At 39.3% G+C, this 27991-nt stretch overlaps 1 protein-coding gene across 6 annotated transcripts; it reads right to left on the bottom strand.

The window, feature by feature from the left end:
• Positions 1-500: 500 nt before the first annotated feature.
• On the bottom strand, positions 501-27979 carry LOC147033212 (uncharacterized). 6 transcript variants are annotated; one of them, XR_015055489.1, is made up of 8 exons: positions 22077-27979; positions 21735-21961; positions 21363-21546; positions 21082-21277; positions 1809-1976; positions 1467-1693; positions 1095-1321; positions 501-999 (listed from the first exon to the last, which is right to left on the bottom strand). XR_015055489.1 is itself a non-coding variant. In XM_085871366.1 (8 exons), exons 2-4 carry the CDS (start codon positions 21874-21876, stop codon positions 21084-21086), a joined length of 414 nt encoding a protein of 137 aa, XP_085727492.1. In that variant the 5' UTR covers positions 21877-21961; positions 22077-27979; the 3' UTR covers positions 501-999; positions 1095-1321; positions 1467-1693; positions 1809-1976; positions 21082-21083. The 6 variants fall into 6 exon arrangements, 3 of the variants coding, with proteins under 3 accessions (XP_085727492.1, XP_085727494.1, XP_085727493.1); XR_015055488.1 differs by having other exon boundaries at positions 501-996; positions 21363-21589; XM_085871366.1 differs by having other exon boundaries at positions 21363-21440.
• Positions 27980-27991: the final 12 nt, after the last annotated feature.

Genomic DNA, 27991 nt, shown 5'->3' on the forward strand with positions numbered 1-27991 from the left:
TTGTGTGGGTGGAGCAATTTTTTTAAAATTACATAAACATGTTGTGTGTGGGAACTAATAAAGTAATCACTAATTAGGCCTTAGTTATTTCATAACTTGGTTTATGCAGTTCTTCAGCGAAAATGTAGGGTCGGTGGGTCGAAATATAAATATAAATATAATTTCAATTTTTAGAAATTATATATTTTTATGATTTGTTTTTCGGATGTTCCATGGAAAAGACAAGGGTGGGTGGGGGGAAAATAAATATAAATCCCGGACCAGAAGGATCTGAGAAAACATTGAAGATGGAAGACCATTCAAATGCAGGATGCCCATGTTCACTGTATCATCTGACGTGAAAAACAATAAAGAAGGATTAAAACTTGTTTTTACAATATAGTCTGGCATGTTTTTCTTATCGAAACCTGTTGGATCATCAAACAAATGGTAACAATGCTGAGAAAATTACCGTCCAAGTCGTAGACTGAAAGATCATTCTCGCAGAGCAAAATCTCATACAGGTTTTGCAAAAATTTGTCTGTTTTATTAAAAACAATGGCTATGAAAACACATCTTTAAGAAAAATCAGAAAAGTAGTTATGGTACCTCAAACAGTAAAGACCACCAGGAATAACACATCCTGCTGCAATGTCAAGCCATTGGCAAAAAAAAAACAATTTGAAAAATAAAAATAAAGTTCAATATCTAATTGTTCATGTCGTCCAATCTTTCAAGTGTTCAACAACAGTTCACCGTCACATCAAGCACATTGGGATACTTCAATGGCATCAGAACCCAGGCTGCTACACATAGCATCACCACAGTACATACAGTTATTTCTTGCGTTATTTCTGTCCATTGACCTTCCTCTGGTTTCGCACTTCTGGTTGTTTCCCTCTCGCCAAGCAAGCTGTACATATTGGCCATACAATACCATACTCCTGCAACTTCCTCATTTCATCACTGTCGTCAAGATCGTCGTCATCACCACAGTGATAGCAAACTTGATCAAACCTGCTGGTGATACCGGAAGTGGAAACAGCATCATTTAAAAAAGGAAGATTAACAAGACAATGAATGGGCAGAATTATACATGAATCAAAGAAACACACCAGCATCGTAAGCTGCTTCCATTCGCATTTCACAATTTTGAGCTTCCTTCACAATCATCTTGTTGTGGTAACTTGAGTCTGGAGGAAACAGAGTGTGCCACAAGAGTATGAAAGTTCTTCCTTCAGGCACTGAAGGGCTCGCAGATCACCACCAGTAACTTTCTTTGTACTGTAAACCAACCTTCTGCGGCCACACTCACAGCAATTGATAGTTTTACGAACTTTGGCTGCAAAAGAAAAGCCCGAAATTTTATACAGCAGGCTTTGTTAAAAGTTGGACCAAACAGAAATAAAAGTATGTTGGGGCAGATTTGACAAATGCTGATACCACTGAACCAATAAAAAAATCAAATACCATTATTTTTACAATACCTGATATCAGAATGGCCTTGTTTTTCTTGTCATTTTCAGTCACTTGTGCTTTTCCCTTCAAAGATGGCCTTGAACTGTCATCAGTCGGTGTACCATACACTTCCACAAATGGCATAAATTCTCCACTGTCTTTGTTCAACATAGGATCCGGCAGGAAATGAACTTCATTGAAGTCTGTCAGACTTCATAAAGCAGTAACCACAGTTGTCATCCGTGCATTTCTTCACCTGAAATGAGGAAGACAGGTTTAACTATTGGCATACTCTGCTCTGCTTAAGAGAGGACAAGATTTAAATGAGATTTTAATTTTTCAGCCTCACCCAAGTTTGAGATCATCCTGACCTGATAAGTGTAATGTCTCTCCTGGCAATGTTGCTCCATGAATGCCACAATGTCCTTGGGGAGGTTCTTTTTGGCACCAAAACTGTTGAAGCCCTCACAGATAACATCCAACATCAAATGAAAAAGGTCGAGTTCTTCTTCAGAAGCTGGAGAGTGTGTTTTGATGAGCTGGTGAGAGAAGGTGATGAAACTACTCCCTATATGAGGACAAACCCTCACTTTATCTTATCGTTTCAAGATTTTGTAAGATGTGATGTTTATTATGATTCCAGACAAGAACAAGATGTTGATAACATTGTAGTTGGTAGTGGATTTGCTATTAAAATTTTTTTTTTTTCGATGTGCACATCTTAAAATCAGATCCTCTTCAAGCTTCTTCTTATATTGATTTCCCAAAAGAAATAAAACCTAAGAAAGCGTTTGTTAATATTCAAAACAAAGATAATAAATGTTTTCTATGGTCTGTTCTTGCTCACTTACATCCTCCACAATGGAAACCTGAAAGGGGTGAACATTATAAGAAATACGAGAATACTTTAAATGTTAAAGATTTAAAGTTTCCAATGTCATTGAGAGCTATTCCTAAATTTGAGAAAATGAATAATCTATCTGTTCATGTATATGGATTAACGGATACAAACAAAGGTCAGATATTAAAAATTTCAAACAACTACAAAAATGATGAGACACACATTGACCTTTTCAACTTTAGTTCAAAGGAAAAAATCACATGATGTTTTCATCAAAATTTATCAAGATTAACCAAATCACATCTATATAAGAAAAAATGTAAAACGTTTCCTTGTAAGAAATGTCTCAACTCCTTTAATACAAAAGAACGATTAAATCAACATTCGAAATATTGCAGTGATCATAAATCAACCGAAATAAATTTACCAAAAGCAGGTTCAAACATATCATTCAAAGATTTTAAAAATTCTATAAAACATCTGTTTGTGATACATGCTGATTTTGAAAGTATCCTTGAAAAGATAGATACTATTTCTCCAAATCCAAATAAATCATACACAAATAAATATTAAAAATATACTCCTTGTGGTTTCTGTTATTATATCACATCATCTGTTAGTGATGAATTCAAAAAGTTAGAACTTTCTCGAGTGGAATACGCTCAATAGGAGTTTGTAAGACGATTGGAAAAAGACTGTATAAGACGAAGAGAAATAATGGTTAAAACCTACAAACCAATGTCATGAACAAAGGGAGAGAAAAAGGAATTTCGAATGAACAGTATCTGTCATATTTGTGAGGAGAACATTGAGGGAGAGGTCAAAGTTCGGGATCATTGTCATCTTCCTGGAAAATATAGAGGTCCAACTCATTCCCGTTGAAATCTTAATTACAAGCCCCCAAACTTTATTCCTGTCTTTCTTCACAACAACGCTCACTATGATACACATCTATTTATAAATGAACTTTCAAAGACATCTGGAGATATTTCTGCCATTCCGAACACAGATCAAAAATACATCTCATTCACAAAAACAATTCATAAATCCCCCATAACCCATATCAGATTTTTTGACACATACAAGTTTATGGCAAGTCCATTATGTAACTTAGCATCAAATATTAAAAGCTTACCGAATCTGAAATCACATTTCTCAAATCAAGAAGAGATTGGTCTCTTATCACAAAAGGGGATATATCTGTATGATGAGATGGATTCATTTGAGAAGTTTAAAGAAACACAACTTCCTTCAAGGGAAAGTTTCTATTGTAAGTTGAATAAAAGTCATATTTCCAATAGAGATTATACACAAGCTAAAAAGGTTTTGGAGAAGTTGAATATAAAGAATATTGGAGAATATCATGATTTGTTTCTTAAGGCCCGGTCAGACCTTGACGTTTTAGCCAACGTATGCCGATTTTTGAATTTTTTTCTAAAACGCTGGCACACGTTGAATACGTTATGGGTAAGTTTTGATAACATTGAGAGCACGCTGAAAAACACTGCCATACGTCGTTGTACGTTGGCTTTAAACGTTGTACTTTTCGGTTGCCCTCAAATTTTTTCATGCTTGAAATGCTTTTTCATTCACGACGTATGCCGGCGTATGACTCACACGTTCCGCTATGCTGGCCACAAGTTGTATGCACGGTCTGCGATCGTTGACAGACGTCAACACATGCTACTTGTAAGTTAATCATAAGTTGAAACACGCCGAGGTAATGTTTAGCGTACCCGAAACTTATTTCTAACCTATGATTAACGTGTTGTTGGCACGTTACGCGATCGTTGCCACACATCGACAGACGTTACTTTTAAGTTACTCATAGGCTGAAAGACGTCGGTATAATGGATCGTCCTTGCGTCAGCGTCCACGGCCACGGCCAGGACACTTATTTGCAGCATTCTTCAAACTTTTTTCGGCATGACGAGGATGTTCACACTTCGATGTCGAGCTTGGCTATGATTCCAATTGTCCATCGGCAGCGTCTATTTAAAATAGTCGAGTTTGAGCGTTTTAACACGTTCAGAAGAAACGCTTCAAATTTCAAAACTCCAGCGTCAAAAAACAAAGGCGAGTGACAGCAATTTAAATCGTTCATTGTAAACAATGAAAATGGCTGAGTGGTACCGTTTAAAAGTCGTTGAGTGTAAAAAAAATCCAATTGTTGAGCGCAAGCGTCTACTTTCAATAGTGGGGTTTGAGTGATTTAGCACGTTCAATAGAAACGATTACAATTTCCGAGCGCCAGCGTCAAAAAACAAAGGCGAGTCACAGCAATTTAAATCGTTCATTGTAAACAATGAAAATGGCTGAGTGGTACCGTTTAAAAGTCGTTGAGTGTAAAAAAATCCAATTGTTGAGCGCAAGCGTCTACTTTCAATAGTGGAGATGCAGCCATTTAAATCGTTGAGTGGCAGCCTATGAACCTACCCGTGGACACGCGGACGCAAGGAGGATCCATCATAACCCACACCCTCCCCCTCACACTCAACTACTACTGCCAACATGAACAAACTACTACTAAAACTAATACTGATACTGATACTGATACTGATACTGATACTGCTGACATGGACATCGACTCAAAAAGGAACTCGAAAACACTGTTGGGTTCCCTTTTATGAGCAGCATTTTTATATACCAATTCCCAAAATCGCTGGGAACACGTCTTTATATGGCAGTTGTAACCTAGAAACACGTTCATTTTTTTTTTTTTTTGTCGACCGGAAGACGTCATTGGAATACGTCTACATACGTCGATGTGTGTTGGGACTACGTAAAGAATTGGCTCAAAGCACGTCAAACACAAGTTAGAAATAAGTTTCGCATAAAAAAGACATTACCGCGATGTGTTTCGACTTATGAGTAGCTTATAAGTAGCGTTTGTGGACGTGTGTTTTTGAACGTGTGTTTGTGGACGTGTGTTGACGTGTTTTACACACGATATGTGGACTCTTATAAGCGTCCACATATCGTGTGTAAAACTTATCCCCATCGCATGCGGAACGTGTGTCATACGCTGAGTACGTCGTAAAATTTTGAACATGTTTAAAATTTCTTGACGTACTCTACTTACTACGACGTATGATAGCGTACTTTAGCATTCTACTCACGTATACCAAACTTACTCATACCGTATTTGACGTGCCCCAACGTTTTAGACACATTTTTCTTAGGTCGGCATGCGCTGGCAAGATCGCCAAGGTGTGACCGCGATGTTGACACTTCCATTTCTACGGCAGTTATGATTCGAATCGTTGTGCGTCAGCCTTTTAATAGGCTACGTCATGACATCGTCGGCGATGTGTGCAACGCGCTATGCCGAAGTTAGACTATCGTTGGGCATCGGTTGTGTAGGCCGACAACAGGTCAGCATTCGTTGGTATAAGTTATCTATAATACAACGAAACGTTCTGTGTCCATTACTAATATGTTATGCATACGACCAACTCGTTATGAATACGTCCGAATCTTAAAAAAAAAACATCAAAAGTTCAACGTCAGCCAGCGTTTTACATACATTTTAATACGTTGCCATCGCTGGCTAAAACGTCAAGGTGTGACCGGGCCTTTAAAACTGATGTATTGTTATTGGCGGATGTGTTTGAAACTGTTAGAACAGTCTGTCATCATAAAAATTCTCATTGATTAGACCCCGCTCACTATTATAACTTATTATAACTTAGAACAACCATAAATTACACAGCCTCGAGTTTGGCTTGGAGTGCTATGTTAAAAATGACAAAACAGAATTTGGAATTAATCATTGATATAGATATGCTTTTAATGATAGAGAAGGCTAAAAGAGGAGGTAAATCTCAAGAAGGTTCTTGGAGGTATGCTAAAGCAAATAACAAATATCTTCCTGATTATAACAAGAATGAGGATAACTCTTACCTGATGTATTATGATAATAACAATTTGTATGGGTGGGCTATGTCTCAATCTTTCCCTTATGGAAAACTTAAATGGGTTAAAGAAAAACATTATGAAAAAGTTTTACAAGACATTGTTGTCTCCTTTCAAAAATATTTGGATGCAGCTGAAATTGGATATTATTTTGAGGTTGATTTAAAATATCCAGAAGAACTTCATCACAAACATAAAGACCAACCTTATGCTCCTGATAAAGAAAGTCTAAGAAAAGAATGGTTAAGTGATTACCAACAGTCATTTAATATAAAAGGTAAATCTACAGAAAACTACTTATTACATTAAATTATAAAGAAAGTTATGTTTTGCATCAAAGGATCTTGTGACAATATATATCTGCTGGGTTGAGAGTGAGGAAAATTCATATGATTTTGAAATTTAAACAGTCATTGATTAAGGAAGTGTCTTGATTTTAATAGAAAAAGGAGAACAGAAGCCAAAAGTTATTTTGAGAAGGACTTTTATAAATTAATGAAAAAATGCTGTATTTGGAAAGACTATGGAAAATGTTAGGAATCGACAAAGCATAAGACTTGCTTCATCTTGGAAACAGGCTTCAAAGTTAATTAATAGACCAATTTTTGAACGAGTGGAGGTGTTTTCAGAGATCTTTTCTGCCATTCATTTGAAAAAAGAGAGTATTGAAATGGAAAAACCTATTTATATCGGAACATTAATTCTTCACTTGTCAAAGTCGTTAATGTATGACTATTACTATAATAATTTAAAATCAAAGTATAAGGATAATGTGTCATTGTTATGTGTGGATTCAGATAGTTTTATATTAGAAACTAAGACAAGTGATGTATATGAGGATATGATTGATAATATTGATATATATGACACAAGTAATTATAAGTCAGGTGATGTGTTGTTTTCATCAAAGAATAAAAAGGTTATTTGTAAGTTTAAAGATGAACTGGGTGGGAAGGTCATGAGTGAATTTATAGGATTGAGATCAAAGTCTTATGCTTTTACCTATATTGATAATAATAACTTTGAAAGGTGTGATCAGCAAAAGGGAATAAAGAAAAATGCAACAAGGAACAATAAACTTTAAACATTATTACAACTGTTTAACCTTAAAGAAAGAAGAGTACAGAAAAATGAACACAATAAGAAGTTATAAACATCATTTATTTACAGAAGAGATAAATAAGAAAGTATAAGGAGCTTTTGGTGATAAAAGATATATTTTAGAGAATGGAATCAAGAGTATCCCTTATGGTTATAAGTGTAAGTGTTAAGGGGTGTCTTTTCACTGATTTATAAATTATAGAACCAAGCAATAACCAAACCAAAGAGTGGAGATGTAATCAGCCTTGGTAAAGAATGTGAGATGGGAAACATAAAGAATGTGAGAAATATCAAATAAATCTTATTGAAGAAATAACCGGGGTAAAAGTAGATAAAACAAATATGCTGATAAATTTAATGACAAATAAGTTGGAGGATGTAAAGAAAAAAAATTAATATCCTTGAATGGACTGAAAACTTTGATCGTTATCAATTGAACAATGGAAAAACAATTTACGACAATCTCAAAATGATATTTGGCTCAGGAGGTGGTCAAATACGAGCATTAAGAGAAGTTTATCATTTCATTTCTGCTCAACAAAGACACTTATCCCAAGAACCAAATTCCAAGTTATTCTTTGTGAATATACTCGATGGAAATGAATGTTATAAGAAAATTAAGTTATTCCCGAAAGTAGAACAGGTGCAAATATTCGTTGGTTCGCTCTTTGAGTGGAATGAAAATATGAAAGGGAAGAAGTGCTTTTATCACTAATTCCCAATCTTTCATTGTCTCAATTTTACATTTGCTTGTATGGGAGGGAAGGGGATAGGTGGGGAGAAAATCAGTGTCCTATTTTGAGCTTTTGGGGCCTGAGTCAGAAAGTTTTTCCCTTTTCCCCCATTCATTTGAATGGGCATCCCAGAACCCCCATTTATCATCTACTCACATGTTGACTGCAACAGAAAAGGAAGTCTGCGAGCCATCAATGGAGATTGCCTTGGATAACATACCAAGAAGTTTGGTGTGCAATGCGGGGTGCCAGATCATATCAAAAACACATAATATGTCGAGGGAGATGGCACTGATCTCATGTCTGGCATTGAGGACATTTATCCATTGTTTTGAAAGCAGAAGCAGCATTTCCATGGTAGAGTGACCAGGTCTGAATCCAAATTGATGATCAGAAATCAAGCCATTGGAGAATAGAAATGATTTGATGTCAGAAGTGATGATGGATTCCATGACCTTGCTGATGATTGGGAGCAGGCTTAGTGGTCTGCAGTTGTTGGGATCTGTTTTTGTACCTTTTTATGCAGAGCAGTAATCTTTTCTTATTTCCAAGCAGATGGCAGATGACCTTGAATAAATGAGAGTGTGAATAGAACAGAGAGGGTGAGCAAGAGCAGCGAGCAGGTTTTTCGGGCATGAGGACTGATGCTGTCTTGACCGGTTGCAGAATATGAGTTGAGGTTTGACGGCAAGCTCTCCACCTTGTCAGGAGAAAAGTACATAGAGTTCAGGAGCAGCTGGGAGTGACTGGGTCACGTGGGTCCAGGAAGCCATGGGTTTGGGACTCTAGATTTCGAAGGAAACACAGAGTTTAGGCATTCAGCTTTTTCATGTGCAGTCAACTGTGCAGCCAGTTGAGGGAAGGGAGGGATGGAGGGGGAACATACACCAGAAATAGACTTAACAAGATGCCATCAGGATTTGGAGGAGGCGGGCAGATTTGAGAGTTCATACTTGAGATTGGAAAAATGTTGTTTCCTGGCTCTTCTTATGGTAGACATATACTTGTTCAGAGCTTTGTGGAAGGAAATGAGATTGCTTTCGGGAGGATTTGCCTTCCAAGAGGCAAAGGCAAGTTGTTTTAGGACTACTGCCTCGCACCATGCTGTTCATAGTCAAGGGGATCATCAACTGCATGATGGAGGACCATGATGTTTTTGTGAGGGTGACAAGCGATATGTCTAAGGATGAGTGGTTAGGAGCTTTGGTGTGTCATCTCCAATGAATAGTAAGAGAAGAAATTTTTTCATTATAAAAGCAGTACCATGGGTGTGAGGAAGGGTAGGCCAACTGAAGATGAGATGGGATAAATCTGTGCATGAGAGGGAGCAAATTTTGTTGAAATGATTCCCAGGATTAGTTGATGTCAGAGAGAGTAGAAATGGGAGACCAGCCTAGAAATTTGATGGTTGCTTAAATCCCTACCCGTCGGCCTGAGTGAAATGCCAGACTCATTGGCACTGAGGTGGTTCTCTAATAATGGCTATAAACATGACCACTTTAACAAGGATATGGTAAGATGAACTGATTGGAGCAAAAGAAGAACAACATAAATTTTCTTTGAAATTTGTCAAAATCAAATCCAGAAGAGATGCAGTACCATTGGCTGAGAACTGGGTCGGGAAGTTGATCGATTGTGTCAGTCCCAATGAGTCACAGAAATCCTTTGCTGAAGTGACATGGAAGGTGAGAGGGGTGCTCACACCCAGCCAACTGGCATGATGGCAATTGAAGGCACCACATATGAGGAAGAGAGAGTTTGGATGAGAGTATTGAACTTGGTCCATGTTTTCAACGAGGGAGATGTAAATGGAGTCATCACGGTTTGGTGTATGGGACAACAAACATATAAACAAGAGGTGGGAGCAGAGGGGAAGCAGGAGCCAGAGGTATTCCTGGGGGGTGTGGAGGAGTGAGGGTGGTGCATGTAGAGTGAGGAATAGTTTTGTTGATAAAGAGGGCCACTCCACCACCAGAACAAGGCTCAGGTCCATCACACTGGAGGATGGAGTCACCAGGGTGATAAGCTATGGAATCAGAGATGCCTTGATGGAGGAAAGTTTCTTTTAAGCAGATTATGTCTGCTTTGTAAGTGACAGCCTGTATGGAAAGATCACTCAAGTTAAAGTGAAGGCCTCGGATGTTTGAGGTCCACACTGTTAATGAAGAGAGAGGGGAGGGGGCTTTAGGTGCAGTGGAGGGGCGGGTGAGGGAATGACAATGGAGGAGAGGTGGAGGTAGGGAGAGATGTTGACAGTTTGTTCAAGATCGCAGAAGAGGTAGGGGAGAGGGTCATATGAGGAAGAGGACAAAGGGCTAGGTGGTGAAGGGATGAGTCACAGTGTGGAGTAATAAGAGACGGGGCAAAGGGAAGTAGGAGGATGTGGGGGAATGAGTTGGAAGAGAGAGGGTGGGGGAAGGAGGAACCTTTGTGGATATAATCTGGGGCAGCTTTGAGAAGGGGGGGGAGAGGGCGAAGATTTGAAGGGTAGGGGGAGGAGGGAGAATTGAAGGAGAGGGGACAAGGTGGAGCTTTTGAGAAGGGTGATGGGGGAAGGGAGGAAAGTTTGCACTGAAGAGGGAGGAGGTGGCTGATTTGAGAGAGAAGGTTTGAGGGAGAGGGGAAACGATGAAAGCAGGCAGGCCATGGGGGAGGAGGAAGAAGGGAGAGGTGGAGAGAGGTGGGGAGAGGGGAAGGCTGGGACTTGGTAGTGGTATGGTGAAGAAGGGAGTGGTCATGGGGAAGCACAAGATTTGAGAGTTTGGGAAGAGGGGGAGGTGTGATGAGATTTGACGGGTTGGGAAGAGGGGGATGCAGCTTTGAGAATGGGGAGTGATGGGGGAGATTAGAAAGTGAGTGGAGAGATTTTAAGGGGATGGGTAAGGGGAGAGAACAGAGGGAGAAAGTTGTGGCGGAGCTTTTGAGAAAGGTGGGCGGTCGGGAAAGAGAGTGAAGTTTGCCTTGAAGAGGGAGAAAGCAGCTGAATTGAGATGGAGGAATGAGAGGGAAGTTTTCAGAGGGAGCAAAGATGATAGCAGGCACCGTGATGGGGGAGGAGGGAGAAAGGAGGGGTGGAGAGAGGGGAATTACGAGACGTTGTAGAGATGTGGTAAAGCTGGGAGCAGATGGGTTGAGGAACAAGATTTGCGGGGGGGGTGGGAAGAGAGGTAGGTGTGATGACAGGAAAGAGAGAGCATGTTTGAGATATTGAGGAGTGCACTGAGTGACAGTGAGATACTTGTGTTTGGTTGGAATGGAGCCCACAAATGTTTGAAAAACCATTCAGTTTGGAATATCAGAGGGGGAACTGTTATTAAAGCAGAGAACAATGGAGAGGAGTGAAAAGAGGAGGTAAGGTGGGGAGCAAGATGGATGGAGTAAGGAGGGGGTAAAACAATTGAGGAGTTCAGAGAAGGTAGATTTAAGGAGGTGGAATGGTAGATTTAAGGAGGTGGATTACTCAACATTCTGTGTTGTGCCTTTGTGTGTACAGCTGTTCTAACATGAGTTTTTTTACATCCCGACAGGAGGTGACTTGTGCTTTCTGCTTCTACCTTACAAAACTTACACATGTCCGCCATTTTATTAAACTGTGTGTGACTTGTATGAACTCCTAAACTGCTGAATGGGATGAGTAAAACTTGGTGTTTGTACGTGGGGTGTGCCAGGGAAGGTTTTCGGCACGAAAAATTCAGTCATGGGGCTGAGGCGGTGAGGTGGGGGTTGGGGTGGGAACACAACAAATTCTCTGTTAAAAGTGTCCCATATTATTCTTCATAGTGGTGGTTGGAGAGGGTATTTCAAGTCAGCTTTGGAGATGACTTGCAATTTTACACTGTACATGTGGCATAGTGCAAGTGCTTAACTAACTTTGCCAGAGCGAGGGGTAATTACACTCCCGGAGGGAACAGGTGTTCAGATGAAGTACAATTTTTGTGATACAATTAGAAGAAATAGGTGACATTACTTTTACAAAGCAAGAGTCGACCATGAAACTTTCATTATTGTCAGTAACAAAAATCAAATTCGATTTTAGCATCTTTATGGTCCTGGATGGACAGGTTATTGAACATGATACTTCAATGATCAGTTCTTTTTCTGGAGCTTGAAAAAAACATAAGAATTACTGCTGCTGCTCTCAGCCAAAGTTGAAGCTTCAACCATTAAGATCCAAAAATGGTGTTTATCTTTTTTAGATCCTTGTCAGAGGATCTCTCAGTCTTACTCACGTTGTTGTTCTTGTTCTTCTTCTTGTGGACTTTTTTGTTTCACAGCCTACAGTTTTCAACGAAACTTCCTGAAACTTGGCATCCATATGTAAAAAGACACTGCGCAGACAGTAACCATCTCCGATTGTGAAAATTCATCCAAGAAAAAAAGTTATGACGTCATAATATCTCCCCTCATGGAAATCGCCCAAAAAAATTATCTCTGAAACTCGGAAAGCTTTTTGAATTCTGTTTGCGGAAATGGAACGGGAATGGAAGTAGCAGAGATAATTTAACGCACAAATAATACATCATTATGACATCATATCCGTTTTTATGACGTCATTCCTATTTTTCACATTTTTTTTTTGTCACAGTCCAGAGTTTTCATCGGCTCTTCGTCAAAAGTGGCATGTATATGCATACAGTCCATGCACAGACAGTAACCATCTCCGATTTTGAAAATTCTTCCTAGAAAAAAAATGTTATGACATCATAACATCACCGCTGATGGAAATCGCCGATACCATTATCTCTGAAACTAGGGAAGCTTTTTGAATTCTGTTTGTGGGAATCAAACGGGGGCATTTGCACAGATGATTTATCGCAAATCTGATACATCACAATGACGTCATATTCGTTTTATGACGTCATCACTATTTTCTGAATTTTTTTTTTTTGCAACCAAGAGTTTTCATCAGAACATTTTGAAACTTGACATGTTCATGCAGAAAGCTCACACGCAGACAGTAACTATCTCAGATTGAGGAAATTCATCCAAGAAAAAAGTTATGACGTCATAATATCGCAATGGAAATCGCATAAACAATTATCTCCGAAACAACGCAAGCTTTTTGAATACTTCAGATGGAATCGAAGAGGGCATTAGAGATAATTTACCACACACACGATACATAACTGATAACTATGATGTCATCACTAAGAGGACGAGGATCTCAGCTCATTTGAGCTTGTTCATCATACGTTCATTCGACTCGAGTTCAATGGAATAATTTCTTCTTAAAGGTTATCTTGTTTTTCCCGAATTGCTAAAGGCCTGTGTGGGGCAGGGAATAATCTCTTTCGAAACTTGGTAAATCTTCAGAGATCAAACTTCATTTTTTAGAAGATTAGAACAAAATCTTGAATGCTATTACCTTGAGCCAAAATGAAACCAACAACATTTGAGACACCAAAACAGTGTCTTTACCATGTGATCAACAGTCCAGGACTCATTAAATTACCTTAAAATTATAAAATTATGCTGCAGCGCAACTCTGTATTCAATTTTTAATTGTTTTTGTGACTTCACAAACATTTCATGTCAAATTGACTCTGCAACACAATATTTACATCATTTAAAGATGGTTTCTTTGCAATGTCAGCAAAGGTGGGTTCTCAGTCTCAGATGAAGCAAATTCTTCATAAAGGTAATTAAAGAGTCTTAAACTCCATGCAACAAGTGATCATCCAAGCATTGTGCCCGACCCTCCCCAACTGCCCAGCTTATTCCATTGTCCCAGGGCATTATACATTTAGCTGCGAAATAATTCCCCTTGGACTTGAGTTTTATTTAAATAATGCAGAATAGGGCAGGTGTTGTATGCTCCACAGGCCGTGATTCCTCTATACTTTATCAAGTAAGTGAGAGAAAAAAGTCTGGTCCAGACATAATATTACCCACTTGTGCAAATTTGTTCGCTTTGTGTTTTGTTGTCTCTTCGGAGTTATGTTTCTGAGTTGAATTTGTCTTGTTTGTAGAAGCAGTAATATGGTTTGTCTTATTAATGTCTTAACACAATGGAGGTGATGCGTGTATATATATATATATATATATATATATATATATATATATATATATATATATATATATATATATATATATATATATATATATATATATATATATATATGCACATACACATGCATATATTTATTTGTTCAACGAATATGATTATTGAAATTTTCCAACCTGGACAAATGCCGTAATATTACCATGACATCGTGAATGTAAACCCAGAAGTGCCTCCAGCAGTGCAAATATGTCAAACCCAGAAGGGCCTTTTAACATCTTTGCACTGCTGAAGGCCCTCTCTGGGTTTGCAGTCATGATGTCATCACGACAGTATCATCACGACGTTTGTCCAGGTCAGAGAACTACAATAATTATTGTTCACTTGGCGTTTTCCATCACAATCAATTTATTGTGGTCCAGCAAGGCAAAGAATGGTTACGGTCTGTCCCAAAATAATTTTCAGGTGTATAGTGCCCCAGAAAACATAACTTTCTGGAAATTTATATTTTTGTTGCATTTTATAGCACAAAATCATTACAGTATGGTCCAGCAATGCCAAATATGGTAGCAGTACATCCCAATTTTTTTTCCAAGTGTACAATGTGTTCCAGAACAAGTATCACTGTGGAAATAACACCACTTTGAATTGCCCACATTAGGTAGGCCGAGATGGGAATTCCAGCCTGGAGGGCCCGCATGACGGGATTGCCGATGTCAGTAAGGATTCATGGAGGATTGCCTTGCCAATCAAAGCAGTGGAAATAAAATTAGTAGTCTGTTAAAATATCAATTGAACTGACTTTACTCGAATAAACAAATAGACACATAAATGATATGATGGATGGAACACAGTGGACAAGGTATTTCAATTTGAGAACAGAACGATACGTTTTTATCAACTAAGGGTTGCAAAGGTAGGCTAGCCTTGTGGAAAGCAAAGTAATGCTGCCATTTCAGCCATTTGCCTTTTTTGAAGCAAGAGGGATTGGGTATAATGACATGCAAACAGACACAGTCGAGGGATAAGACTTGGTGTTGGTGCGGTTGCAACCACATCTCCCTCAACCAAATCTGATAATAAATGTAATGAAAATAAAGGTGATGATTCTGCACTGCTCAACAATAATTTGGATCTTTAAATATTGAGCCAGCTTGACACAGACTACAGTTAATTATTGATGTGATGAGGGTCTGTGAGGTTCCTTTGAGTGTTTCTCAAAAAAAACGAATCTGACTTTATGACCCAAATGTTCATCGTTGTTCATGACCTTTGTATCTTCTAAAGACAAGTGCAATGCAGGCACACAAACACAGACGCATCATTTTTTCACAAGTCTGTTCCTACCAAATCCTATTGTTTTTTAAACACTTAATGGATATTCCAAGAGCATTATATTTACATTTAAAGGATGTTATAAAAAAAACCAGTTATAAAACACTCGATACTTAACTTTATCGAAATGGCAACCCTCAAAATAGCTGTTTAGCTAAAATAAGAACCTTATTTACTTGTACACAATTGATAAATATTTACTCCCTCGATCACCAGCTGGGTTATCTTGTTCATCGAGGTTTCTACCATTTCACAGCTCAGAACCACTAATCTTTGGGTCCACAGTCTCGAATGAGAATCTACATTAGTAGAGGTATTCGCCCCAAGTGTTTCATAATTTGCTTTGCAAAGACTGACATTCAACTGAAGGTAACAGGAATCTGGAATTTAGCCAGGATGTTGTCAACAACTTGCAAACTCCTCCTGAATATGAACATGCGATTTTAAATGTGCATTGACAGACAGTGGCAGATGAGTGATCTGGCTTAACGTCCTTCCAAGGGATGGAGCACACATTGATGCCTCCCCCTACCTGCGAAACATGATAGTGACTGTTTATAGCTGGATTGAGATTCAAACTGAGGTGCGACACCTCAAAGGTGAGTGCCCACCCCTCCAAGGTATCCTGCCAACCCTGAAATCCAACAAACATGTAATAAATAAGAACAAAAAAAGTTTTTTTTTCATTACTCATGGAAGAGCAAGTTGACGCAGTGTAAGAACTGACAGTGGGGCAGCAGATCAACAGTTGTACACAAGAAGTAAGAGAAAGGCCGAACAGGAAAAGAGAAGAGAAAGGAGGGGAGGAAAAACAGTAACCTAACTTCAGTATTCACACTGACAACAGTTAAATCAATATTGCAGCGATCAAACTCTTCATGATTTGACTGAACCAATTTTGTTGAATGGATTTTAAATGTATCATTGACTTGTTTGATGTGTCACATTTTGGTGCAAATCACTGCAATTGCAGCAAAACCATAATGTTAGTCTGTAATGAACTTTTCCTGACTGTCACAAGATAATGTATCGAAACTTTTAAACAATAGATGGATTGTGTTTCAACAGAAATTATGAACCAAACAGGTCAAGGCTCTTTGCCACAAAAGGTCACGCTGGAAATCTCAGGCTTCTCAACAGACCAGGGTGGACAAGTTGTGGTCTTGATTTTTACGGTCATTTTGGGCATTTCTGTCTTTCTTAACTTTGGGGTCATTATGGCTTGTTTGTATAACAGATTTAGTACACCAATGTTGTTGTACATTGCTCTATCGTCACTCAGTGATACTTTTTGGGGAATTGCTGGTGTGTCTTGCTATTTCGAAAGGATAATAACACTCCGACAAGTAATATCGTTTAATGGTTGTTTAGTTCAAATGTTTATTATCTATTTCTCACTTTTTCTGCAGTTTCTTACCACATGGTTGATGTATGTTGACCGACATTGGGCTATTTTCCACCCTTACAGTTACATTGCTCTTATGGCCAACAGAGGTGGTGCTGTTAAGCTCGCGATTGCGGTTTCAATATTTGGATTGTTACTTAGTATCAGCTATGTTTTCATAACAACAAGGCTCATGTTTTGTAGCCTGTCCCTTGTGATTAAAGATGTATGTTGCACCGCTTCAGTGATTGCAAAGTCAGCTTGTGGAAATGTGTATTTTTCAATCTTATTTTCCTTGGCTGGTTTATATTTTGTTTATGGCTTAACAGGTTTAACTGCATTTTACTCCACCTATTGTATTGTCAGAAAATGTCGTAAATCTTCAACGGAGGCCAACGTGAAAGCATTACACACCTGCTTCACTCAACTTTTTGCATCTCTGACGCAGTTTCTTTCACTTGTTTTCATAGGTCTTCTGAAAAGATTTGTTAAACTTCCCACAGTCGATTTCTTTGCTGGTATTATTGGTGTGGTTGCACCAGCTGTTATGAATCCACTGATATTCGGCCTCAGAATTCAGGAAATACGCCTGACAATCATTCGAGTCTTTCATGAACTGCATATGAAATGCCGCAAAAAGTGAAATTTTGTGCTAAACGATTTACTGACTGTACAAAAGTGATTTAAAGTTTTATTAAAAGTAAGTGACAACTCTATGCTTCAGTATGATGTGCTTGTGTAAAATATGCTGCAAAAGACGAAGTACATTTCTTGTGACTCCATTAAAACACGGGAATTTCGAGACGACACACGAACACAAGTGAGGCCATTCATGCATGTGCTGTATTTGAGCTTTCATCGAGTCACTTCCACTGGCCGGGACAGTTTTAACTTGTCTTTGCTCTGGCAAAATTTGTAGGTGTAACTTTATTATGAGAATAGTATATATCAAATTTATGGAGAAATCACTGGTCATAAATGAGTGATATTGCGATGCTAATGCAAAAGTTTTTTCAGTGGGAAGCAGAGTTACTCCTCCGGACAGGATCTATATCCCGCCAGTCTGTACAATTGAGTTTTTTCCATAATATTAATTTCCCCTGGTATTTCCAAACACTAAATCGTTTTAGCGTGTGTGGGAGATGGGATTCAGGTGAGCACGTATTCTTCGTTAAAAAAAAGAGAAGGTTTATTCAAGAACAAGACAACAAACACAGAGAGTCTACGATGAAAGGTAGATTGTAATAAATAATAAATAAATAAATACACATTTATTGCAGGTATCATCGAGCAAAGGCACCACAGGCACTCACACAATCATATTGTATGAGTGCCCGTGGTGCCTTTGTCTTTTCATTCCTCTTTTTCCCTGCGTTTGGAACAAATTTCAACACATTCTTCAATCCCACTCTTCCCTCAAAGTCTGCAAAACAGCTGTTAAACACCATCAACACCATCTCTTAAAAAAATAACACCATCTCTTATCTTCCCCCATCTAAATTTTTTCTACCTCCGCTTATCCACCCCAAACTAACCTCCATCAAATTCTCTGCTTTCCTTCCTGAAAGTCCCTGTCGTGTAAGGAGGACCTGAAAGTGCCTGCAGTGTTAATCTTGTTTACCCCGTGTACCCTGCCCCATCCCTCTTCCTTGCACAGATCTCCTCATGTTTCTATTCCACACTGTGTTTAAATTCCCTCTCCCACTCCCCTTGTTGGGCATTCTGTGTGTTCGCTCTCATACGAGCCTCGACGTTGGATAAAAAAAATGCATGAAGGAGTGGCCAGGCAAGGACATGAGGATATGCGGTGGGCAGGGCTACAGTTCAGGCAACATGGGAGAAGATCTAATGAGGCAGGGAGTAAACTCTCCTACCACAAAAACTCTTCCACACAGACTCTTCCTAAACTCTTCAGTAATGACAACTCAAAAACAACAACTGTAAAGAGCAATCAGAGATTGCACACCCTCACCAGGACTTGTTTTGTGTGGTGTATTTTTGTGGCAAATAAATGGAAGGATGGACTAAATGAAAGGTCATTGATTTCAAATGAAAGGTCAAAAATGGTATCATTGTAAATGTTGAAAGGCCAAAGTCTGAAATGGTGGAAAGGTCAAATGATCTGAAAGTCCTAAGGTTGAAAGGCCTCAAAACGTCGAAATTGATCTAAAGGATGGAAAATAATCTGAAGTGTCTAAAGGGTGTAATTTAAGGTCTAAAGTCGGAATTATCTGGAGGAGTCTAAAGGGTCTTAAAACGTCTCAAAAGAGTCTAAAGTTCAAATGTGTCTGCAAAATATTAAAAGATCTGAAAGGTGTGAAAGTTGAAAGGTTTAAAAGGGTGTAATGGGTAGAAAGGAGTCTAAAGGTCTTTGGGGTTTTAAATGGTAAAAGAGGATCTAAGGGTCTTAGAGGTCTACAGGGTCTTAGGGTTCAGGGGGTCTCAGGGGTCATTCGATCAAATGGAAAAAAATTATCTCACGTCCTCTAACCTTGAATGAGTCGAGTCAAAGGTGAGAAATTAACCCTCTGTCTCTTTGTGTGTCTTTATGTCTTTATCTGTGCCTCCGTGTGTGTGTGTGTGTGTGTGTGTGTGTGTGTGTGTGTGTGTGTGTGTGTGTGTGTGTGTGTGTGTGTGTGTGTGTGTGTCTGCCTTTGACTCATGATTATTATTATTATTTCAGTTTAAACACCTGTCTGGATGAACCAAACACACAACTTAATCTTCTGGAGGAATCTGACATGACACTATCTTCTGGAGGTAAATGTTATATTTATTGTTATATTACTATCAAAATATAATCATCTTCATATACCCTAATTGTTCTTCACTCTTTGTTTTGAACAGAATATGTTGATCGAGTTTCAAAACCAAAACAAACCATCAGACTCCTGCGAAGGAAGATTTTGTTTAAAGTTATTACTTTTGTTTAATTATAAATGCTTTCCTTATAATTATCAGATTTTGAATTACAAGAAAAGAATAAAGGAGATGTAAAAATAGGGGGGGGGTGGGGGTCGGTGCACTCCCCCAACGACCCACCACCCCCTCATCCCTCTCCCCTCCCCTCCCCGTGTGTGTGTGTGTTGGAAGGGTGGTGGGTGGGATGAGGGGGGTGGTGGGTCAAAGGTGGGAGAGCACAGGCGGGTGGGGCTTGTGTGGGTAGTTGGAGCTTGTGTAGGTTGGTGGAGCTTGTGTGGGTGGTTGGAGCTTGTGTGGGTGGGGCTTGTGTGGTTGGAGCTTGTGTGGGTGGAGCTTGTGTGGGTGGAGCTTGTGTGGGTGGGGCTTGTGTTGGTGGGTGGGGCTTGTGAGGGCGGGGGGTACTTGGGTGGGTGAGGCTTGGGCGGGTGGCGCTTGTGTTGGTGGAGCTTGTGTGGGTGGGGCTTGTGTGCGTGTGGCTTGTGAGGGTGGATGGAACTTGTGTGGTTGAGGCTTGGGTGGGTGGAGCTTGTGTGGGTGGGGCTTGTGTGGGTGGGTGGAGCTTGTGTGGGTGGGGCTTGTGTGGGTGGGGCTTGTGTGGGTGGGGCTTGGGTGGGTGGAGCAATTTTTTAAAATTACATAAACATGTTGTGTGTGGGAACTAATAAAGTAATCACTAATTAGGACTTAGTTATTTTATAACTTGGTTTATGCAGTTCTTTAGCGAAAATGTAGGGTCGGTGGGTCGAAATATAAATATAAATATAATTTCAATTTTCAGAAATTATATATTTTTATGATTTGTTTTTCGGATGTTCCATGGAAAAGACAAGGGTAGGTGGGGGGAAAATAAATATAAATCCCGGACCAGAAGGATCTAAGAAAACATTGAAGATGGAAGACCATTAAAATGCAGGATGCCCATGTTCACTGTATCATCTGATGTGAAAAACAAAAAAGAAGGATTAAAACTTGTTTTTACAATGTCTGGCATGTTTTTCTTATCAAAACCTGTTGGATCATCAAACAAATGGTAACAATGCTGAGAAAATTACCGTCCAAGTTGTAGACTGAAAGATCATTCTCGCAGAGCAAAATCTCATTCAGGTTTTGCAAAAATTTGTCTGTTTTATTAAAAACAATGGCTATGAAAACACATCTTTAAGAAAAATCAGAAAAGCAGTAATGGTACCTCAAACAGAAAAGACCATCAGGAATATCACATCCCGCTGCAATATAAAGCCATTGGCAAGAAAACAGTTTGAAAAATAAAAATAAAGTTCAATATCTAATTTTTCATGTAGTCCAATTTTTCAAGTGTTCAACAATAGTTCACTGTCACATCAAGCACATGGGGATACTTCAATGGCATCAGAACCCAGGCTGCTACACATAGCATCACCACAGTACATACAGTTATTTCTTGCGTTGTTTCTGTCCATTGACCTTCCTCTGGTTTCGCACTTCTGGTTGTTTCCCTCTCGCCAAGCAAGCTGTACATATCGGCCACACAATACCATACTCCTGCAACTTCCTCATTTCATCACTGTCGTCAAGATCTTCGTCATCACCACAGTGATAGCAAACTGGATCAAACCTGCTAGTGATACCTGAAGCGGAAACAGCATCATTTAAAAAAGGAAGATTCACAAGACAATGAATGGGCAGAATTATACATGATACAAAGAAACACACCAGCATAGTAAGCTGCTTCCATAGGCACTTCACAATTTTGAGCTTCCTTCACAATCATCTTGTTGTGGTAACTTGAGTCTGGAGGGAACAGAGTGTGCCACAAGAGTATGAAAGTTCTTCCTTCAGGCACTGAAGGGCTCGCAGATCACCACCAGTGACTTTCTTTGGACTGTAAACCAACCTTCTGTGGCCACACTCACAGCAAGTGATAGTTTTACGAACTTTGGCTGCAAAAGAAGCCCGAAATTTTATACAGCAGGCTTTGTTAAAAGTTGGACCAAACAGAAATAAAAGTATGTTGGGGCAGATTTGACAAATGCTGATACCACTGAACCAATAAAAAAAAATCAAATACTATCATATTTACAATACCTGATATCAGAATGGTCTTGTTTTTCTTGTCATTTTCAGTCACTTGTGCTTTTCCTTTCAAAGATGGCCTTGAACTGTCATCAGTCGGTGTACCATACACTTCCACAAATGGCATAAATTCTCCACTGTCTTTGTTCAACATAGGATCCGGCAGGAAATGAACTTCATTGAAGTCTGTCAGACTTCATAGAGCAGTAACCACAGTTGTCATCCGTGCATTTCTTCACCTGAAATGAGGAAGACAGGTTTAACTATTAGCATACTCTGCTCTGCTTAAGAGAGGACTACATTTAAATAAGATTTTAATTTTTTAGCCTCACCCAAGTTTGAGATTATCCCTACCTGATAAGTGTAATGTCTCTCCTGGCAATGTTGCTCCATGAATGCCACAATCTTCTTGGGGAGGTTCTTTTTGGCACCAAAACTGCTGAAGCCCTCACAGATAACATCCAACATCAAATGAAAAAGGTCGAGTTCATCTTCAGAAGCTGGAGAGTGTGTTTTCATGAGCTCTTCCTTGTACACCAGACGAGAAAATGCTCTGACAGAAGTTGCATGACCGGCTCAAGTGATGTCCCTTGGGCAGCTTTCAAGTTGGACTTCTTTTCTGCAGCCAAGCGAACAGCCTTCATTGTGCCTTGCTTTGACATCAGAGACTCCATGTCATCAGGCATTCTCTGGCGGCAGAGAGCCACATTCTGTAGGGCAATGTTGAGCACTGACATAATCCTTTCTGCAGGATTTAGATAACTTAGGCCTGGGGCAGTCCTTGCAGCAATGAGCAAATCCAAATCCAGGGCTTTGAAAATGGAGACAAATGACAGCTGGACAGAGATGTTCGTTGTACGATAATCAGGCCCACCATCCGAATAATGAATAATATAGGCCGATCCAAGTTCACTCCATCACTGCTGTTTTTCTCTTGAAGGATGGTGACAATGTCAGCCCCGTGTCTAAGAGCATGAGATGGCTGGAAGACCTTATCTTTCATTGTTACATGAACATCTCCACCATAACAACTGTCTTTACTATCTTCTGGGATATTGACTCTGAGCATTGCAGATGGTACTGCACCACAAATATGGAAGTCATGATCAAGGGTGGATAAACGAGGTCCATTTGCAGGTGCAAGAGATCCAAAATTAGATCTCACATTTGTTGAGGTTAGTTTTTCTGGCTTGCTAATGGGTACTGGCGCCTTATCATCAAGACAAATCATTATACTATCATCCCTGAACTTCACAGCCATTTCCCTCAACAATTTGAATTGGAAAGCTGCAAAGTGAGCATTCTCATGCTGTGCATGCAGCAGTCTTGACTGCACTGAAAACTTGACCTTGAACTTCCCTGTGTAGTGCATGGCATTTCTGTTGTGAGGATTTGATGGTCAAAAGTTTAATTTGATCCAGGACTATGATGGAATGGCACTGCCCGGTGGTAGACACTCTTCAAATTGACGACGAAGATCACGGAACGAAATGGCAAAGGGCAAAAACAAATGATCACCATGGCGTCTGTCATCTACGGCTGTATGTTCGTCAAGGTACTTTGCTAGTTCATCCCAAAAAGGATCAAATTTACCATCATTGGGCCGGCCATTCAGAGCACGCATATCATAGAACAAATCTGGGTCGTTTGAATTCAACAAAAATTCTGCCACACGTTCGTCAACTTCACCTTGCTCTCCAGTCTCTGGAGCAGAGGCATCATCTGTGAGGTATGAAGAAATACCACGCAGTATGGCAGGTTTAATGCCGACAGGTATGTAGCATTGCAAAAATTTGATGCATTGCATGGGTTGAGAACTTGGGTATCAACACCTTTGCCTTGAAGATAACCCCAACAGTTGCTTCATCAGACCGTTCAGACTCAGATACTGGAATCTTCCAAACAAAGGCAAGGTTTACCAAATAATTTCAAAGTCTGTGCACCAAAAATTTCATGGGAAACTTGGTAGCCAGATGATTCATCCACTTCTGTCTCTCAGTGCAATCTTCAGGTTGAAAATTGAGAAGTGGAATCGGACAGTAATCCCCGGCTTTTTCCGCCTCCGAATTAAGGGCCACATATTCTGGTTTCAGTTCGAACCGGGTGTGGTGAGTTCAATTGAGTTATCATTATTGAGTTCAATTAAGTCAGTGGACCAGATATAATCAACTTCTTTGGGATAAATCTTTCTTCTATTAAACTTTGTGATTATTGGTTTATGTAATTAATAAGCTGATTTCTCTTCAATCTTAATGATATCATTAGAGCCGATAAGTGTTTTGAATTTCCAAGGCCAAGTTTCAATTTAGCACTGATCATGTTCTTCACAATGAACCTATCAACTTTTTCTCTCAAGGTTGGATTTTGTATCAAAGACAAATTATACAACATTTCTCGATCCACTTCGTGTTTTTCTTCCAATGTCGTGCTATTTCCTAATCAATATCATGCTTCATACACACTTCATCAACTCTGTTTTTAGGTTTCGACGAAGGTTTGGGATTGCTTGCCTGATCTAATCTTTTGTCCAAGTTTGTTCCAGGATTACAGAAAGAATACCCTGGGTGATGTCATTCCCCTGGTATTCCAGTTGTAAATTTACTTTCTGATAAAAAAAAAACTTTTGCATATTTGCCCCCACGTTTTTGTTTGGAGATGAATTTACTTTTTTTTAGAGTCATACACCACACATATCCATTTTTGGATAACCCTATTATTTTTACTTTTAACGTACAAGGTATTTTAATCTTGGTTTTCTATTTACATTTGAGACAACTCATTTATTTATAAGAAAAATTCCGATGGAGTGCGAAAACCTTTTGAGTTTCCAACATGTTCATTTGAATCTGAATTTAAAAAAATTATAGAGTCCTTAGAAATGTATACACTCTCTCCATTTATTGAAGAAAAAAAATGTAAAACTTTAACCAAACTCAATTATACCAACATCATCAATAATATAATCTTTTCCTTCTTTGTCTTCTATATCTCCACTTTCTCATTAAAATCTTCTCCCTGAAATCACTGTTAATACTCTTGACCCATATATTTTTGCTCATCTTGTTAATTCTTTGTTTTCCTCCTCAGTGTGTTGAGATCGATTTATTTTCTGTATTACGTCAAATCGTTTTTTAAATCTCACTGGTTTCCCTATTTTTATATTTAGCCATTCTCTCTCTTTCCTCCATCACTCTCCTTCCTCTCTCTCTCTCTCTCTCTCTCTCTCTCTCTCTCTCTCTCTCTCTCTCTCTCTCTCTCTCTCTCTCTCTCTCTCTCTCTCTCTCTCTCCTTCCTTTCTCTCTTCTCCATTGCCTCCTTCTCTTGCTTCTCCTTTGCGTTGTCCTCTCTCTTCTCCCTTGCCTCCACCTCTCTTCTCCCTCTCCTCTTTCTCTCTTGCTTCATTTTCTTCAATTCCTTCCTCATCCCTTCCTAGCCTTGAACCACTTTCACCCCATAGAACATTCTACATATATTCATCTGCATTTCTTGATATTCTTGAATACAATTTTTTTTTTTTTTACAACAGGAAACCAAAAACATTTCTTCTGAATTTCTAAAAGAGCCTTGTATTTTCTCAACTTTAAAACCTTTTCATTATTTCACATTTTCATTAAATCCAAGCTTGTTGGTTTGGCAACATCATTATAAAGCCAATCTTTTCTTGAAGGCACCCCATTCTTATGTTGTAAAACACACTTATTAAAATACCGAATACCCTTTTCTTGCAGGTATGCTTGGACACCGAAATTATAATTTTATTGAAGCCTTCTTTCTGGCATTTATGCATCAGTAATGTATGATTAATATGATGACAGGCTATACCTCCCCAACTTCCTTTGGTTAAATCAGTTTATATTCCCTGACTTACTATATAAATTCCTGTTCTTTCTGTTTTCATGAGATAAACTAGGGCAAAAGCATGATTTATTTTAACCTTATTAAATTCTTTTATTTTTTGTTTGCAAAATCGTGCTTCCACAAATATCATTATCAGCACCAAGTGGAAAATATTCTTCCTTACGAGACTGATTTAATTCTATCAGGTCTTCTAGGTTTATTTTAAATGACCAATTCTACCCTAAAGCATGAGTCACATTTGCTCTACGGCTTGAATACGGCGGACGTACCCCCACCCCCCAATTGACAGAAACGTGCGCCGGCCGCAGAGTTTCTGAGGTGGCCTCAGGGTGGCCCTACACCGTATGGCTATCTTTTACAGGCCGTAGGGGTCTTCATGGAATTATAGTGCAGAGTTATAACTTTTTTCATTTCTAGGTTGGCTGCAGCAATTCGACAAGCCGTAGCCATGCCGTAGATGTGTTCCACGTCGACCGTACGTAGGGCATACGGTGGGCTTGCGTTATTCGTGCGGCTGCCATAGGTTCTTGTCAATGAAAAATGAATCTTGCCAACCCCCCAAAAAATTACGGCGGCTGCACTATTTCCACGGTCGCCGTAGGGTAGTCCGCAGGCATTCCTGTGTTCAACGTACGGTGGCCTTGCGGTCTGTGTGACTACCTGTGGGCAACGCAGGGTCAACGCATGGTTCCCCTATGCCCGCCATGCGTCCTACGTACAGCCTCCATGGCAGTCTGCGTCGACCGTGCGCTACCGCTAGAGATCCGAGTATAGGTGTTTGCCACCAGTGTTGGGCACAAAAGCGATAATCCGATAACAGATAATTATCGGTTTACTTTTTTTTTAAATCAGACTATTATCGGAAGTTAACTTCCATTTATCGTTATCGGACCACTTAACTTCTGATAACTCGATTATTTTAGTCCCATAATGTCCGTTAATTTTTTGTCTGATAACATTTTTATCGTTTCCGGGTCGCATTTTGCCGAACTATTTAATTATCAATGAGGAGAAAAATGTACATGATTATAGATTACTTGTTTTATAAGATAATGCTGAATCAGGCCGCCGCGTGAAGGAAAATGGAAGAAGAAGAAGAAGAAGAAGAGGAGGAGGAGGAAGAAGAAGAAGAAGAAGCCTTGCAATGGAGACTCCCTCAGCCATGCCGCTGCTCGGCTCTGCAGGTACTGGGTTCGGTCAAGGTTGGGAAAACCGAAAAATAAAAACATATGTGACTGCTACATCGTGTGACCATGGAAATACTGCGGCCGCCCTATAATTGCTAATGGCCGTAGATTTTTTAGACCCTACAGCCGCCGAGCCAATTGTGACTGAAGCATAAGTAATTCAAATCATATCACCAATGTTCTATTCCCATACAAACGATATGGCCTTCTTTATAAAATATTATTTCAATTGGAACTGTGAATTCTGCATGACCCGGACATAAAATCAACACTTCTGTATCTTGGAATACACAGCCGTTTTATTTAAGGATAAATCACTTATCTCACTAAGTCATTTGCCTCAGTCGGGATTGGATAATTTATTGATTTATAAGCATTTTTCAAAGTAATATTTTTTTAGGTCATCTCGTTAAAACTAGTCTCGATGTCCGTCTGTCCGTCCGTCCGTCCGTACGTATGTACGCCCCCATTTTTTTCTTCCGATTTTCTTTATATTTGGTGCCTGGGTATATGTCGATGAGGGATGTACGACAGTATGATCTTTGACCTGATTGAAGGTCAAGGTAAAGGTCAAGGCCATTCACAATTTGCGAAATCGTCCATTTTCAAACTCTATCTCATCTACTGCTTGTTATACGATCTTCGAAATTTCTTCGGATTCTGATAACATGGAACAATGTCTAAATTTGGTCAGGCCAGTTTTTCAAAATTCGTCCTGGTTATCGAGTCACGTGTCTTCAAAGTTGGAAAAATCGTCGATGTGATACGGTCAAAACAAATTCGCCCGATCTTGATGAAACTTGGTATGTAGGTAGGGGTCGATGAGTGATGCACGACGGAATGACTTTAGTCCAGGTCACCGATGCTGTAAACTTATGAAATCATCCATTGTCAAAATATCATCTGCCATTTATGACTCAGAAATGCGGTTTGATTTCTGAGGTCCGGTTTCTATCCTTTTGAAGACACATTGATCATAAATGTTCCAAATCAACCATTTTCAAAATCTATCTCCGGATAACTGAGAAATGTAGTTTGATTTCTGAGGTTTTCTATCCTTTTTAGTCCCAGGCTTTCGTCTGTATGTTGAACCAAAAGAGGACGATATTGAAGCCATTCTAAGCCGATCAGAGATCCACATCTGCAGAGCTTCAGAGATGACCGTCACCCCCAACTGGGGGTAATTTTTATTGTTATACTATATTTCTGTCATTCAGCCTGTAT

This window comes from Eptatretus burgeri, chromosome 2, assembly GCF_056783735.1.
Source record: "Eptatretus burgeri isolate ZD-2024b chromosome 2, Ebu_testis_v1, whole genome shotgun sequence".
Classification (NCBI taxonomy): domain Eukaryota; kingdom Metazoa; phylum Chordata; class Myxini; order Myxiniformes; family Myxinidae; genus Eptatretus; species Eptatretus burgeri.

Excerpts from the sequence above, each read along its gene's own strand:
- LOC147033212 (XM_085871366.1), bottom strand. The coding sequence starts at position 21,876 with ATGTTGAACAAAGACAGTGGAGAATTTATGCCATTTGTGGAAGTGTAT. Across the intron at positions 21,441-21,734 it reads CAAGACCATTCTGATATCAG|ACTCAAGTTACCACAACAAG; the intron begins GTATTGTAAATA and ends TGTTCCCTCCAG. Across the intron at positions 21,278-21,362 it reads GGAAGCAGCTTACTATGCTG|GTATCACTAGCAGGTTTGAT; the intron begins GTGTGTTTCTTT and ends TTTCCGCTTCAG.